The sequence below is a fragment of the Pan paniscus genome, chromosome 16 (assembly GCF_029289425.2).
Source record: "Pan paniscus chromosome 16, NHGRI_mPanPan1-v2.0_pri, whole genome shotgun sequence".
Lineage (NCBI taxonomy): Eukaryota > Metazoa > Chordata > Mammalia > Primates > Hominidae > Pan > Pan paniscus.
The window spans coordinates 48,466,463-48,483,586 of NC_073265.2; the positions used below are offsets into that span (position 1 = coordinate 48,466,463).

The 17,124-nt window shown below is 43.2% G+C and overlaps 2 protein-coding genes and 1 non-coding gene across 4 annotated transcripts in view; 1 reads left to right on the forward strand and 2 right to left on the reverse strand.

Moving 5' to 3' along the window:
- MYO1E (myosin IE) overlaps window positions 1-17,124 on the reverse strand; it is a 237,249-nt gene that overhangs the window by 64,816 nt on the left and 155,309 nt on the right. For both annotated transcript variants that reach the window (XR_010109926.1, XM_003827902.7), the window contains exons 10-16: window positions 16,544-16,740; window positions 13,363-13,443; window positions 12,951-13,037; window positions 9,347-9,433; window positions 7,519-7,686; window positions 4,214-4,299; window positions 1,143-1,224 (exon numbers count right to left, since the gene is read on the reverse strand). Coding sequence is in view for 1 of the 2 variants with exons in the window: in XM_003827902.7 (XP_003827950.1) it covers window positions 1,143-1,224; window positions 4,214-4,299; window positions 7,519-7,686; window positions 9,347-9,433; window positions 12,951-13,037; window positions 13,363-13,443; window positions 16,544-16,740 (788 nt within the window). In the remaining variant the exon portion in view is untranslated. The remainder of the gene's footprint in view (window positions 1-1,142; window positions 1,225-4,213; window positions 4,300-7,518; window positions 7,687-9,346; window positions 9,434-12,950; window positions 13,038-13,362; window positions 13,444-16,543; window positions 16,741-17,124) is intronic.
- On the forward strand, window positions 5,569-7,510 carry LDHAL6B (lactate dehydrogenase A like 6B). The gene has a single exon (XM_003827905.5). The coding sequence runs from the start codon at window positions 5,775-5,777 to the stop codon at window positions 6,918-6,920; it is 1,146 nt and encodes a 381-aa protein (XP_003827953.1). The 5' UTR covers window positions 5,569-5,774; the 3' UTR covers window positions 6,921-7,510.
- Window positions 11,386-11,526, reverse strand: LOC112437361 (U4 spliceosomal RNA). The gene has a single exon (XR_003025982.1). It is a non-coding gene; the product is annotated as a U4 spliceosomal RNA (small nuclear RNA).

Sequence of the window (17,124 nt, forward strand, 5' to 3'; positions counted from 1 at the left end):
TTAGCCTCCCAAGTAGCTGAGAGCATAAGATGTGAGCCACTACACCTAATTTTTATTTTTAGTAGAGATGGGGTTCTCATTATATCGCACATGTTGGTCTCAAACTCCTGGGGTCAAGTAATCCTCCCTCCTCGACCTCCAAAAGTGTTGGGATTACAGGCCAGAGCCACTACATCTGGCTGACACAGATTTTTTTTTTTTTTTTTTTGAGATGGAGTTTTACTCTTGTTGCTGAGGCTGGAGTGCAATCGCGCAATCTTGCCTCACTGCAACCTCTGCCTCCAGGGTTCAAGTGATTCTCCTGCCTCAGCCTCCTGAGTAGCTGGGATTACAGTCATGTGCCACCACGCCTGGCTAATTTTGTATTTTTCGTAGAGACAGGGTTTCTCCATGTTGGTCAGGCTGGTCTTGAACTCCTGACCTCAGGTGATCCACCCGCCTCAGCCTCCCAAAGTGCTGGGATTACAGGCGTGAGCCACCACACCCAGCCCACAAACTCTTAATTCAGTGTAATTAAGTGTAAACTCTTAATTCAGTGTAATTAAGTGCAAACTCTTAATTCAGTGTAATGGCTCAGGTACCACAGAACCCTGCCTACTTCCTGAGAAACACTGTAAGATTTCCTTCAGACTTTTTGAGACACCATGTGGCTAGATGTGTCTTCAATTCACAGCAAGGAGAGGCCTGTAGGACCCAGTGAGGAGGGATGCATAAATTGCCCCTAAAGGACCAAGTAGAATTTCTGGCAAGTAACGTTCCATAACTGGCAGGTTTTTGGGCCTGGCCTGGTAAACTGTCAACAGTATCCAAAACATGGCTCCGAACCATATTTCTCTGACAGTTTAACATAAATTCTTCCAGGTTCTGTTTAAAGCCATTTCCTCTTAGAAAGTAGCTGATTATCATCTGCTGACTATTAAGCTGTGAGGTACTTAATATCCATTTAAGGTTTCGGTACAGCCAAGTCAAATTCAGCTTGCATCCTGGAACCTTGTAACAAGCAGCGATGTTACTTCTGGGCATCTTCTGTAACCACCTCCTCACGTCTCACTGACCTCATCCTGGCCCAGGGGTGCAGTTCCTTACTCCTAGAAAGCCCTAGCCCTTATAAAAATCTATAAACTTCCTAAAATAGAACTAACCTTTATTTTGCTTCCGGCAGTAGTTGGGCGCCCTTTCTTGTCAGCCTGCAGATTTTCCGGAAATAAAGACTTTATGAAAGGCCTGGAAAAGGAGAAAGAGAATGAATTAACAATCTGTAAGTACCTTTGGGGCTGAAAGCCTGCCTTTTTAGAGGATGGGGTGAAGGGCCATCCCCAGGCACATAACCTTGGCTACAGAAAAGCCATCTGACTCACAGCGCGGGCCATCAAGATGTGACTTGGGGAAATGAACAACGGACAAAAGTCATGAAGGGAAAGAATTCTAAGATATAAGCAATTTGGAATCAAAGACTGCAAAATAAATTTTAAAACATTGCCTTTCCAACGTCCCTAGTCACAGGAATTGAGGTATATCTTGACAGAACATAACAGAGGGAGGTCAGTAGGGGATTTTAGGTTTTTGTTTTGTTTTTGAGACAGGGTCTCGCTCTACTGCCCAGGATGGAGCGCAGGGGTTCAATCATGGCTCACTGCAGCCTCGACCTCCCAGGCTCAAGCCATCTTCCCACCTCCACCTCCTGAGTAGCTGGGACTATATATAGGCAGACGCCACCACGTCCAGCTAATTCTTGTATTTTCTTTAGAGATGGGGTTTCGCCATGTTTCCCAGGCTGGTCTCAAACAACTGGACTCAAGAGGTGCTCCTGCCTCAGCCTCCTGAAGTGTTGGGACTACAGGCATGAGGCACTGCGCCTGGCCAGCATGTGTTTGTTAAGACAAGCAAGATAGACCAGAGCTCAGGGAATTACATGAAATGTCTGGATTCAGTGCAGATGCTGCTTTGCTCTACAGCAGAGTTTCTGAGTCTGGGCACCATTGGTATCTGCGGCTGAATAATTCTTTGTTGGGGGCCGAGGAGGGCGCCTCTTCTACATATTGTGGGATATTTAGCAGCATCCATGGTCTCTGCTCACCAGATGCCAGTAGCACACTGTTCCCAGCTCTACACAGAAAACCCTGACAAACTGCTTTTGAGTATGAGCAATTTTAAGTGGAGCAGTAACAAATCACGAGTGCTCTGCCGGCTGAATATACTTTCTTTTTTTTTTTTTTGAGATGGAATCTTGCTCTGTCGCCAGGCTGGAGTGCAGTGGCGTGATCTTGGCTCACTGCAACCTCTGCCTCCCAGGTTCAAGTGATTCTCCTGCCTCAGCCTCCTGAGTAACTGGGACTACAAGTGCGCGCCACCACAGCTAATTTTTGTATTGTTAGTAGAGACGGGGTTTCAACATGTTGGCCAGAGTGGTCTCGATCTCTTGACCTCGTCATCCACCCACCTTGGCCTCCCAAAGTGCTGTGATTACAGGCATGAGCCACTGCGCCCAGCCTGAAGATACTTTCATTAGTGGTGCTATTTGAGCTGCATGTGTTTATATGTCTGCCTCACTAGCAACAGGGCAGGGACAATGCCTTACTCATCTTAGTGTCCCTGGTGTCTGAAGCATAGCATGGTGCACAGTTGGTCCATAATATATATTTGCTGACTGGGTGAATGACGGGATCCATGTAAATTAGCAATCTGACATTCAAACTCAAACTCACTTCCTCCTCAGTGACTTTTTGGGCATCTTGAATTTTCCAGGAAGTCTCCCCAGCAGTCTACTTTTAACTTGACCAGATACAACTACAGATTTTGACATCAAATGTGTTTACAAAATAATAGGCCATGTCCATATGACAGCAGTTTATGTGGAAGCAATAATAGCTCTTAAACTTGGCAGGAATTTTAATAATTTTTTAAAAACAATCTCTGGAAGCAAGTCTGCACCTGACTGCCATAAAACCCACAAGCCAGGACTTGTGGCTTACCTAAACATCTCAGAGAAGAACAAATTGATTTTGTATGTTTTGAATAAAAAGAAATGCAAAATCTCAGAAATGGTGGTGTGACTGCAAGGAAGCACAGGGATGGAGAGCAGAGGGTGAGGAGGGGTAGGGAGCTACAGGGAGAGAAGTAAATGGAGCAGAACAGCTGACCAGGGCCTGAAAAGGAAACCCTTGCTTTGCTTTCATTGCAGTCAGGCCTTTAATAGGAAATTATCAGGCTCGCTGCTGTTGATCAGAGAAGCTGGCCTTGCTATTGTGACAGCTTAACTAACAGAGAGCAAAAGGGCAGCTCTTACTTGAAAGAAGCTCTAGAAATTGTAAGATCTGGCATGCATGGGCCTTGCCTTGCAAGCATGGACTTGCTCATGTAAATTACATCTTATGTGTTATCCAGGATCTTGAGAACCTTTTCAGGGAAAAGGGGAGGAAGGCAGAGGTGGTCTTGAGAGTTCTAGCAGCGTGCAAGGGGGATACCCTCACTCTTCTACCCCTACAGCTGAAACAGGGTCTTGGGAGTTAAAATGGATCTCTTAGTCACTCCTTCTTTAGTTGTCCCTCCCAGAGTTCTCAAGCCATTTCTTCAGTACTTCAGGGACTCTGGTTAATGTGGGTCTTGCTAAGCCATTAACCATCTTTAAAAATTCAATGACCATGAAGAAGAGCTCAAGGGCAAAGTATCATAGAACCAGACTGTTCCACTCTTAAATAGTCAGAAATGGCCATCCCAATCCAAAGCCAGTGGGCTCATTTCTCCCTGATAATAGTATTGAAAGGTAGAAAGCCTGAGGCCCTGAAGGACCTGTAGATGGCACTTGGAATTTGGGGGCATGAAGTGTTAGGGACATAAAAGGGACAGACTGTTATAGAGAAAAGAAAGCTATTTTGAGAAACCAAATAGATTAATGATAATCCAGACCCAATAGCATGAAGGAACAAAATGCTAACCACTAAACATCACAGGTGTTTTGTTTTGTTTTTGTTTTTTTCTTTATTAGAGACACAATGTTCCTATGTTGCCTGGCTGGAGGGCAGTGGCTATTGACAGGAGTGATCACAGCTCACTGCAGCCTCAAACTCCTAGGATCAAGTGATCCTCCTGCCTTAGCCTCCTGAGTAGCTGGGACTATAGGAACACACCACCACACCCAGCTCATAAGTTTGTTTTCATATTGAAAATTTCATCAAACCTATATCCCCTGTCAGCTATGGCAAAACATACTTACAGCTCGCTGCTCTGCATAAGCTCGATGAGATCCATAAAAAGCACATCCCGGTTCCTTTCACAAAAGCCATCCATGTCATAGGATACCTGGCCAAGAATGGAAAGAAATCGAATTTCATTTAACAAAATGTAATTTCATTGAACAAAATGTAATTAATTGAACAAAATCATTTATTGAACAAAAAATCTAATTTCACCGAACAAAAAACCCAAGCTGTCATGGCTACCCTCACCACAACATGTGGATTTCCAGATGTTGCATTTGGGATTTCATTGTGCACTGTCACAGGAAGGCTGTGCATGTCTTACTTGTTAGCTGACTTAGTGGGGAAGGCCTGCAGATGCTGATGAGTATCTGGCTGCCTGGATGGCCCAGCTGATCCATAATCAGAACTCCAGCTCTCAAGTCCCCATACCCCTTCTTCAGTGGATCCATAGGGGTGTCTAAGTGACATACTCAATACTTTTCCTAAATTTTAGCTAAGCCAGAGCAAAAGTGAAGCCCCTCATGCTCAGTAATTCACTGCAATGAGCCATGTCATCTGAGGCTTTGCAGTTTCTCCCAGAAGTGGTATCAAATTTGCACCAATCTGGCCAGAAACTCATGCTCAGATACTCTGTTTAACAAGAGATCAGCTGGGATGATGGATGAGACCAGGGGATTTCCATAGCACCAGGAAGTCCCCAAGACCACGACCTCAACTTAACTTTTTTATCATCAGCAGCCCCACACAGCCTGACACCCAGTAGGCACCCAATACTGATGGGCTTTATAAGAACACCAAAAGTGCACTCTGGGTCTTGATTTATACTACCAGTAGGCATGGGGAGACAAGGAATGCCAGTCTGTGATTCCAGCAAGAGGCAAGACGAAAATCCATTTATTCAGCAGCTAATACATGTAGCAGGGTGATTCATGTTCCAAAAATATGCAGTAGTATGCTGAGATTTAGTGCTGGAGTGACTCCCAGCCGGCCCCTACCCTGCTCAAGCCCCAGCTGACTGTCCCAGGGTGGGTCCCGGCCAGGACTGGCACCAAGGCAGTGGAATCCTTTCAAAATAGGCCTCCAGCGCCATAGACCAGAAAGCAGGAGCCCAATTCTGGGACACTGGGAGATGGTGCAGGCAGCCACCAGTACGCAAAGCATAGAGCCCTATCCTTCCTGGCAGGGTCACGGTTCAGAAAACGTAACCTTATTTTCATTTGTAGTTAACAGAAGCATGTTTCCTCAGCATTCATATTAAAAATAAAAAACTAGTAATTCCAGGGATCTCGGTTAGCCTCTTAAGCATGTCAACTATTGATAATACTCTTAATAAAACTAACTCCAGAAATCACTTGCTAGAGAAGCAGCCCTTCACTGCCTTAGTCTGAGCACCCACGGAAAGCACGTGTCGGAGACGCTGGCAAGGCCCGCGCAGCCGCAGTAGAGGGCCAGGGGGCGGGTCACGCGCACCTGCCGTAGAGTGCTGAAGGTCCTGCCAACGGCTCTCTTGGCGTCTCAACGTTCGGATCAGCAGCTTTTTTCCATTCTCTCTCTCCACTTCTTCAGTGAGCAGCAATGAGTTGGACTGTGCCTGTTGTGCGGGCCAGCCAGAGAGTGAGCTCGGTGGGAGCGAATTTCCCATGCCTGGGGATGGCCCTGTGTCCGCGTCAAGCAACGCGCATCCCGCTCAACGGCACCTGGCTCTTCACCCCCGTGAGCAAGATGGCGACTGTGAAGAGTGAGCTTATTGAGCGTTTCACTTCCGAGAAGCCCGTTCATCACAGTAAGGTCTCCATCATAGGAACTGGATCGGTGGGCATGGCCTGCGCTATCAGCATCTTATTAAAAGGCTTGAGTGATGAACTTGCCCTTGTGGATCTTGATGAAGACAAACTGAAGGGTGAGACAATGGATCTTCAACATGGCAGCCCTTTCACGAAAATGCCAAATATTGTTTGTAGCAAAGATTACTTTGTCACAGCAAACTCCAACCTAGTGATTATCACAGCAGGTGCACGCCAAGAAAAGGGAGAAACGCGCCTTAATTTAGTCCAGCGAAATGTGGCCATCTTCAAGTTAATGATTTCCAGTATTGTCCAGTACAGCCCCCACTGCAAACTGATTATTGTTTCCAATCCAGTGGATATCTTAACTTATGTAGCTTGGAAGTTGAGTGCATTTCCCAAAAACCGTATTATTGGAAGCGGCTGTAATCTGGATACTGCTCGTTTTCGTTTCTTGATTGGACAAAAGCTTGGTATCCATTCTGAAAGCTGCCATGGATGGATCCTCGGAGAGCATGGAGACTCAAGTGTTCCTGTGTGGAGTGGAGTGAACATAGCTGGTGTCCCTTTGAAGGATCTGAACTCTGATATAGGAACTGATAAAGATCCTGAGCAATGGAAAAATGTCCACAAAGAAGTGATTGCAACTGCCTATGAGATTATTAAAATGAAAGGTTATACTTCTTGGGCCATTGGCCTATCTGTGGCCGATTTAACAGAAAGTATTTTGAAGAATCTTAGGAGAATACATCCAGTTTCCACCATAATTAAGGGCCTCTATGGAATAGATGAAGAAGTATTCCTCAGTATTCCTTGTATCCTGGGAGAGAACGGTATTACCAACCTTATAAAGATAAAGCTGACCCCTGAAGAAGAGGCCCATCTGAAAAAAAGTGCAAAAACACTTTGGGAAATTCAGAATAAGCTTAAGCTTTAAAGTTGTCTAAAACTACCATTCCGAAATTATTGAAGAGATCATAGATACAGGATTATATAACGAAATTTTGAATAAACTTGAATTCCTAAAAGATGGAAACAGGAAAGTAGGTAGAGTGACTTTCCTATTTATTTAGTCCTCCAGCTCTTTTATTGAGCATCCACGTGCTGGACGATACTTATTTACAATTCCTAAGTATTTTTGGTACCTCTGATGTAGCAGCACTTGCCATGTTATATATATGTAGTTGGCATTTGGTTCCCAAAAAGTAGGATGTAGGTATTTATTGTGTTCTAGAAATTCTGACTCTTTTCATTAGATACATGCTATTTCTTTCATTCTTGCTGGTTTATACCTATGTTCATTTATATGCTGTAAAAAAGTAGTAGCTTCTTCTACAATGTAAAAATAAAAGTATGTACATACAAAAAAATGCAGTAGTATATACAATCTTTTGTTTTGCTTCCTTTGATAGTTAATAAATTCCGTTTGTTCAATCAATAAAATACGGCGAGCCATATGACTTGCTTCATGAGAAACCAGATCACAAACCCAAAGGCTTAAAACAGATAGACATTAAAATGGATATTGGCCATACCTTCCCTGCATAATGATGAATGATGAAGCCTTGGTTCCAACTGTTGAAGTGCTCATGACTCCCAATCTGCATCTGAAGTTTCTGGAGCAGTGTCTGATCTGCCCCCTCACCCACCGCATGCATCGTGGCGCACACGTCATCCAGGATGCTCATGATGCCAGGAGGGTTCTGATGGGAGCAAGAAGGCAAGGCCCTAGTCACTGACCTCTCCAAAACAGACAATGCTTATCAGGTCCTTTCTTAGGCAAGGAAACAGCTCCCCAGACTTAAGATACCATCTTGAAAGTCAGTATTCCCCTTCAGGCAAGAATGCAATTAATAGTCCCAAATAGGGAGTCACCACTTAGATCTAAAGAGGGAGGAAACTCCACTTTCCAAAAAGCTGTTTAACTCCCTGAAGTTTTATCCAAGAGTCATGCACAGATCATTATCTGCTCACTCATAGTCATGCCAAATTGACTTGCTTAAGAATCCAAAAGTAAAAACATTTTCCTTTGACCTAATCTATTTCTTAATGTTCTCTTTCAGCATGTTACCCATATAGGCATCATTTCGGTAGTTATTTAGTGTACACATTCTATAATGCATTTCCTTTTTCACATAGCACTATTTTATAAGCATTCCTCATGTTTTACACATTCTTCACACTTACTATTTTAATGGCTATACTTCTCTGTTCTGATATGCTATAGTTTGTTTAATAACTAAGTTGTCTGGCCGGGCATGGTGGCTCATGCCTGTAATCCCAGCAATTTAGGAGGCCGAGGGGGGTGGATCACAAGGTCAGGAGTTCGAGACCAGCCTGGCCAACATGGTGAAACCCCCTCTCTACTAAAAATACAAAAATTAGCCAGGTGTGGTGGTGGGCGCCTGTAATCCCAGCTACTCAGGAGGCTGAGACAGGAGAATCGCTTGAACCTGGGAGGTGGAGGTTGCAGTGAGCCAAGATGGCGCCACTGCACTCTAGCCTGGGCAACAGAGCGAGACGTCTCTCAAAATAAATAAATAGACATGTAAATAAATAAATAAATAAGTTGTCTATGGATGTTTTTACTGTTTCCAGTTTTTGGCTTTTATATATATAAAAAAATCCTATAGAGATATTTGTTCTGTATCACTTTTATTTTGAATCATCTTTTTTTTTTTTTTTTTTTTTTTTTTTTGAGACACAGTCTTGCCTTGCTCTGTCACCCAGGCTAGAGTGCAGTGGCACAATCTCAGCTCACCACATCCTCAACCTCCCAGGCTCAAGCGATCCTCCCACCTCAGCCTCCAGAGTAGCTGGGACTACAGGTGCGTGCCACCATGCCTGGCTAATTTTTGTATTTAGCTAATACAATTTTGTATTAGCTAAATTTTGTGTTTAGAAATAGGGTTTCACCATGTTGCTGGGGCTGGTCTTGAACCCCTGTGCTCAAGCGATCCACCTGCCTCAGCCTCCCAAAGTACTGGGATTACAGGCACGAGCCACCATGACCGGCCTGAATCAGTCATTAAGGCTAAAGTCCTAGAAGTTGGACTAGAACACAGGGCCAATTTTATGGCTCTTTCCATGCTAAGTCATCGTGTGATCCTGTCTTCTCTTAGAATTCAATAACAACTTCCATTTGTAAATTGACATTTTACTCATATCCACATGTTCATATTTACTGCCAGAATAAAGCTGTACTGTTCTCTTTTCACACATACAGAAAACTAGTACCATTGCTCAAATTCTCTGCAAATCAGAGTTGTCACTTTGCCTGTTCTAAAACAATGACACAGAGAATAAAAACTCACTTAATGTAAACCTGTGAGCAGTGAAAAGACATACTAAATGAACACTTACCACTTTGTTCTCTATGAGGTCACATACGATTTTATTATTAAAGTACTCAATGGGTGTCCATCTTATTCCCTCTTGAACATATTCTTCCTGTAACACAGAAACAAGGAACTCACATTATTTCCCAGATAGCAAGAGCTCTGCACGGACAGACTCTGAATGGACAAAAATTCCCATAAAAGAGAAAAACCTGAATGTCCTGCAACAAAGACCAGGGACTTTAATTTTTATTTTCTAAGAGGTAACAGGAAAGGAACATTTTATGACTTGGTGATTTTTATGTTTAGTTTGAACCCTATGAAATTATTGCCACACAACTGTTTCTGGCCAAAGAAAACTACAATTTAGTAGCACCGAACTGATAAATCCAGTTACAAAAAAATCACAAAACTCTTAAAATTTAACATAGGACTGGGCGCGGTGGCTCACATCTGTAATCCCAGCACTTTGGGAGGCCGAGGTGGGCGGATCACAAGGTCAGGAGTTCGAGACCATCCTGACCAACATGGTGAAACCCTGTCTCTACTAAAAATACAAAAAGTAGCTGAGTGTGGTGGGGCGCGCCTGTAATCCCAGCTACTTGGGAGGCTGAGGCAGGAGAATTGCTTGAACCCAGGAGGTGGAGGTTGAAGTGAGCTGAGATTGTGCCACTGCACTTCAGCCTGGATGACAGAGCGAAACTCCAACTCAAAAAAAAAAAAAACTGAATATAGGACAGGAGTACAGATTAGCATCCAGGTACTTAATGGGAAGGTTCTTCAGTCTATGAGTTGCTCATTTAACTTGAACACCACAACACCAACCTGGTTTTTTCCTCTTTCCTCACTGGTTTCACTTTGTCAGCTTCCTTTGCCAGCTCTTTCTTATTTCCAGACCTTTATATGTGGTAGAGTCTCAATGACCCCTGAATTTATTTCTCTAGTCTATACCTCGCCACGGGGTTCCAGACTCAAATCCATTCTACAGATTGGAATCTTCACTTGGATGTATAATAGGCCTCTCCCACTTAACCTGTTTAGAGGAACTCTGATTCCATATTTCCCGTCACCTCCAAACAACCCCTCTTCTAATCTTACCCTCCAGTAAATAGTGTCACCATCGGCCCTGTTATCCAGGGTATAAAGCTAAGAATCACCCGTGATTGCTCTTTCTTTCTTGGCTATTGCTAATTATTTTGAGCAAGTCCCATTCTCTCACTCTCCAGATACTCCCCCTCCCCACCTACACTGCTACCATGGCCGTCTAAGTCTCTACCATGTCTAGCGCAGTCTCCTGCAGTATCCCCCTCACTGGTTTTTAAACTTCCATTCTAGTTTGCTTTCCCCTGACTCACCCCACTCTATAAGTCTATAGAGCCAGAGTGACCCTTTCAAAAACACAACAAATCACATCATGTCACTCCTCCCTCAAAATTCTTCAGTGGGTCCTCATTCCACTTACTGTAACACCCAAAGTCTCAGCCATGCCCTGCAAGTTCCCATATGATCTAGCCCCTGCCTCCCCTCTCCCATCTCACTGGCTATTGCACTCTTACTTGGTTGTTTTGCTCTGGCTACTCTAAGGGTTGGGGAAGGCTAGAGGTTCACAGGAAACCCATATGGAAACTACCAAACTAGTTAGGAGACTACTGCAGGAGACTGGGCTAGACGTGGTAGGGACTTAGATGGCAATGGGAGCAATGGGTTTCATGTGAACCTGTAGCCTACCCCACCCCTTAGAGTAGCTACAGCAAAACAACCAAGGGCAGGTTCCAGGGCAGAAGGTCACGTGAAACCCCCTGGTATGGTGTTTCCTAAGCAGAGGCATAAACACTTCCATAACTAAATGACCCCAAACAGCCTTTGATGTGTGTAATGGCTTGAATAGTATCTCCCCAAATTTCACGTCCACCTGGAACCTCTCAGAATGTGAGGTTTGGGAATAAGGTCTTTGTAAATGTAATTCACTAAGGATCTCACAATAAGTCATCCTGGGTTTAGAGTGAACTTGAAATCCAAAACAATGGTGTCTTTCTTTTCTTTTTCTTTTTTTTTACAGTTCACTCTCCATAGAGACTGTCAAAAATTGTCAGTGGTGACTGTATTTCCAGTCATCATGGCAGGGTATTGTGAAAAGTTTTCAATTAGCAATAATCATGCCTCAGATGAACCTCCCTGGCTAAAATATTGCCATTGCGCAAAGCTAAAATGGTGTCTTCATGAAAGAGATGGAGATTTGGATATAGACACAGAGGGACATTGAAAAAGGCTACGTGAAGACACAGGCAGAGACTGGAGTCAAACTGCCATAAGCCAAGAAATGCCAGGAGCCACCAGAAACTAGAAGAGGAAGGATTCTCCCCTCTATCCTGAGAAGGAGTGTGGCCCTGAGGACTTCTTGATTTCAGACTCTGGGCTCCAGAACTGGGAGGGAAGAAACTGCCACTGTTTTAAGTCACTCAGTTTGTGGTGCTTTGTTATGGTGGCCCCAGGAATCCTAAACAATATGCTATCAGGAAACAATGGAAACTGCACTGAACTATTTATTATTATTATTATTATTATTATTATTATTATTATTATTATTTTGAGACGAAGTCTCGCTCTGTCGCCAAGGCTGGAGTGCAGTGGCACGATCTCAGCTCACTGCAACCTCTGCCTCCTGGGTTCAAGCGATTCTCCTGCCTCAGCCCCCTGAGTAGCTGGGTCTACAGGCACACACCATCACGCCCAGCTAATTTTTGTATTTTTAGTAGAGATGGGGTTTCATCATGTTGGCCAGGCTGGTCTCGAATTCCTGACCTCAAGTGATCTGCCCGTCTCAGCCTCCCAAAGTGCAGGGATTACAGGCGTGAGCCACTGCGCCTGGCTATTATTTATTTTTGAGATAGAGTCTTGCTCTGTTGCCTAGGATGGAGTGCAGTGGTGTGATGATATAAGCCTTGACCTCCTGGGCTCAAGCAATCCTTTCACCTCAGCCTCCCGAGTAGCTGGGACTATAGGCTTATGCCACCACGTCCAGCTAATTATTTTATTTTATTTTGTATGGATGGGGTCTCATTTTGTCCCGCAGGCTGGTCTTGAACTCCCGGGCTCAAGCAATTCTCCTGACTCGGCCTCCCAAAGTGCTAGGATTACAGGCACGAGCCACAGCACCCAGCCTGCAGTGAACTTTAGAAGAAACTATACCAAGGCATGTTACCTCAGGTAAGTATTCAAATACCAGCTTTGTTAAAAATGCACGTATTGTTAGGGAAGACTGAAAATGGAGTAGATCTGAGAAAACCAAGTCTTTTATTTGGAACACAATATTTGCCACAGACAGTCGGGGCTGGAACTAGGCTCCCATTTCCCACGTGCTCAATGAGTCAGTAGAGTAAAAGCAGCCAGTCTTACCTCCAACATCACAGCATCATTTGCTTAAAGAAGAAGGCAAATGCTGCAGATGGTATTTATATTTCATAGATTAAAATGCCACAATGGCATATGGTTTTTCTGCCTGACTTTATTAGATGCATTTCCTAATATAAGACTGGAACCGAAAGCTATTAACAAAAGACAGAAATCTATACCCTCTTAAACAAAATAAATTATAAATAGAATAGGATGAAGGAAGAGGGACTGCTTACCTGTTCTGCCTTTAATGTCAGTTCAATAAAAATCTGCTGCAGTTTTTCATTAACAAAATTGATACAAAACTGTTCAAAGCCATTTTTCTGGAAAAAAAAGTTATTCACATGTAATTCTTTCACAAAATCATTTAAAAGTCATTTCTGGAGTGATTTATTGAAATGTCTTCATGTGAAAAGCTTTAATAGAAATGTTGGATGCATCAAAAGAAGTAAGTTTATATTTAGGAGAAACTAATTTGGTAAAGGTACATGAAGAACTCACAAAGGCAAAAATGAGCCTGAGTTTTTTTTTTTTGTTGTTGTGGTTTGTTTTCTGTTTTTTTGTTTTTGCATTGCCTAGAATTATTTCTTGCAGGCCAGATGAAATACGTCACCCTCCTCAACCCCTAGTTATTAAAACTGGCCTTACCTGGAATATTTCAAAGCCATAGATGTCTAGGACGCCAATGTTGTATTCTTCATGGTCTTTCTCCATGGCTTTATTGATCGACTAGAGAAAGTAAACAGCATGGCAGTGAACTCCTTTCCATTCATACTAAAAACGGGCATGCACTGGGGAAAGGGAAGCTGGATTCTACACGGCAAACACTACTGCTTGCAGGAAACAGAGGACAAGTGAAGGCAGGAGACTTGCTGCTTTAACAATCTCTCAGTCCAAAGTCAAGTACTTTGGAAAACCACCAGGATTCAGAAAAGCGAGTACAGTAGAAACAAAAAATGTTTGTTTAATGATGATAACCATTAATTTCTGTCCAAGTAAGCTTTTTCAGGAAGTCTTAACAATTAGAAGAAAATGTCATCTTGGATGATCGAAGTAAAACCTATTTCACACAAAGAACCCACACTAAAGGATCTGTAATTGTCATTTCCAGTGTCTTCCATTCACCAGTCATTTAATGATGACCCAACACAATATGCCAGGGATGCTAAGGACAAGACAATCCTTGTTCCTAGGTGCTTATAGAGAGGGTGAGCTATCTGCAGATAGTAACAATAGTCATTATTTTTGAATTGATAATAGAAGCAGCTTACATCTATTAAACATTCACCTTTGCCAGGGTTTGCTAAGTGCTCTCAATGTGTTGTTTCACTTAATTCCCATTTCAGTTCTCAAAATGGCAGTGATACCATTATTTTCCCAATTTTCCACATGGATACACCAAGGCTTGCTTAAGGTTGTTCTATGTAAGAAGCAGGGTCTGGGACTAAATTTAAGCAGTATGATGCCTAAATCTGTGTTCTTAATCACTGTGAGAAGAGGCCAAGCAATTCATGGGAACAGATGTAATGATAGCAAGGGAGGTTTGGATAGAGGGGTTGGTGGGGGATGCAGTGGGGGAGGAATGTAAGCGAAAAATTCTTTGAGGTGATGAATACCTGGACGAATTCTGAAGTACCAGAGGTGTTTTCCAGGCAAACAAAATGAAATATCATCTTTTGTGAGCGAATGAGTAATCATACACAACACACAGTCAGTGCCCAGTAAATCCCACCTCAAATTAGGATCACTTATATGAGTATTCATGTACTGGTACTATTCACAAAAAAAACTGACAGGTGACAGGTAGGAAGGTAGGTAGGAAGCCCAGCGCTGGAAGGTGCTCTGAACAAACAGAAAAGAGATATGGATTCTAGTCCCAGGCTGCACCACCCCCTTGCTGACCAGCCTTGGGCAAAACCACCATTGCTCAGGCCTGAAGTTCCCTTCTCAGTAAAATGAGGGGTCTGGACAACCTAACTGCATGACTTCTGTTTAGTATGACCCTGACCTTCCCAAGCAATGTTATCCTTTAAATAGCCACTAAAGTACCTAGAATAGTTCTCCTACCCTGTCCTGCCTGACCCTACTCTAACCACACTAACCATACCTTAAGCCGTATAAATGTTAGTGCCTGGAATCAAATACAGATCTTTTGGATTGAATGGCCCCCACTGTTGTCCCTTGACTAGGGTCCTTCTAGCTTGAATATATAAACGTCAAAGAAACAAACTAGCTAGGAATCTAGGGCCTCCTAGATCACTCACATAATAACAGAGTGACCTTGGGCAAATTCCTTAATCAATCTATGCCTCCCTTAGTTTATCTGTAAAGCAGAGATAATAATACCTAAGTCACAGGGTTGTTGTAAGAATTAAGTGAGGGTTTTTTCTCTTTAAAATACTTAGAACAGTATCTGGGCACTTACATAGTTAGTTCTATATAAGTGCCTGCTATTATTATTTTACCATTTAGAGGCTACAGTGATTAACAGAGATTGTTACTGGCAGCTCTACACTGCTGAAAGACTAATTGTCAGAATATATATGTGATATACATAAATATATATTCATATGTAAGAGTTTGTGTATGTGTGTGTATCTATCTATCTATCTATCTATCTATCTATCTATCTTTTGGATCGAATGCCCCCCCAACACACACACACATATAATTATGCCATAACCAAAAATATCTAATAGTTTCAAAATACATGCAAAAAGTTTTTGATATTCCTTCCTCTAAAAGGTGGAGCCTCATTCCCCTCCCCTTAAGTGTGGTCTTTGCTTAGTGACTTGCTTCTAATAAACAGAATGTGGCAAAGTGACAATACCTGAGTCCAAGATTAGGACATAAAAAACTGGCTTCTTGCTCATTCTCTCTTTCAGATCACTCGCTCTGGGGAAAACCAACCATTATGTTATGAGGATATTCAAGGAGAGGTCCATGCAGCAAGGGGCTGAGACCTCTTGCCAACAGCCACATGGGCAATCCATCTTTCAGCCAGATCCTCCAACCCTAGGCAAGCCTTCAGACAACCACAGTTCCAATCAGCGTCCTGACTGCAACCTCGTCTTTGAGTCAGAACCACCAAGCTCAGCCGATCCCAAATATCTCACCCTCAGAAACTGAGAAAATAAGTGCTTATGGTTTCAAGCCACTAGGTTTTGGGTTAATTTGTAACATAGAAATATGTGAAAAACATATTCCTAAATCTTTAGGTCCAAAAGTCAAGAAAGGCCCATGAACGTGGCTCTCCTCTTTTTCTGGTCTCTAGTCCTAGCTTTACTAAATATTTTGTCCAGAAGAACCTTGTTACCACATTAGATTTAGCTAAGGTATCTTGGTGGGCAGTTCTAGAAGGAAAAGCAGGATTCAGTAATCGCAGAGTGAGAGAAAGTGAAGTAAGGTAATGGATGAAAGGAAGGAGCCAGAACAGGAACACAAAACCCTCAGTCGTTTTACCTTTTTTTTTTTTTTTTTTGGGAGATAGGATCTCACTCTACCCCCCAGGCTGGAGTGCAGTGGTGTAATCTTGGCTCACTGCAGCCTTGACCTCCCAGGCTCAAGTGATCTTAACCACCTCAGCCTCCTGAGTAGCTGGGACCACAGGCACATGCCACCACACCTGGCTAATTTTTGTGTTTTTTGTAGAGACAGGGTCTCACCATGTTGCAGAGGCTGGTCTCAAACTCCTGGGCTGCAGTGATCCTCCCACCTTGGCCTCTCAAAGTACTGGGATTACAGGTGTGAGCCACCGCACCCAGCCTACTAGTTTTACTCTTTATAGCTAAGATATGAAGCATCACCAGCATCAACTTGTGTTACTTACATCTACCAAGAAATCGAAGACCCGGGCGTGCAGGGCCTTGGCGAGCGCATCCCGGGTGTAACAGGCCTGCTCTACGTTGAGGGTCACGTGGATGGATTCAGATTTGCCTCCCCACTTGCTATCCATCTGCCGGCTTGTTAGCTTTTCTTTCAACCGGTCCTGGTTTATCCCTAGCAGATACGCAGGAAAAGCTAAAACTGTAGAACATAAAACAAAACATGACAATCTTTCAGAATTGTGACACTTCCAAGTCATCTCACAAACATATGGAGGCACTTATGTGCACATGCACGTGTGTGTGCATAGAAGGCACAATCACGGGCCCCAAGAGCTTACGTTCTAGTGAAGGCTGCTTATCAGTAATCCCATACACACCCATCTCCTTTGTTTTTCCCAATTGTTTTATGACATGAGTCAATTCCTATGATGACTGAGACTTCCAATAATACAAATCAGGGATTCAAGAAGGATGGCAAACCTATCCCTCCTACTGAGATCACAGTCAAATGCCTAAAATGGACATCTCTCCAAGCTTCCAGCACGACAGCCAGGAAGGAACTCAATCAAGAAACATTTCTTTG

Excerpts from the sequence above, each read along its gene's own strand:
- LDHAL6B (XM_003827905.5), top strand. The coding sequence starts at position 5,775 with ATGAGTTGGACTGTGCCTGTTGTGCGGGCCAGCCAGAGAGTGAGCTCG.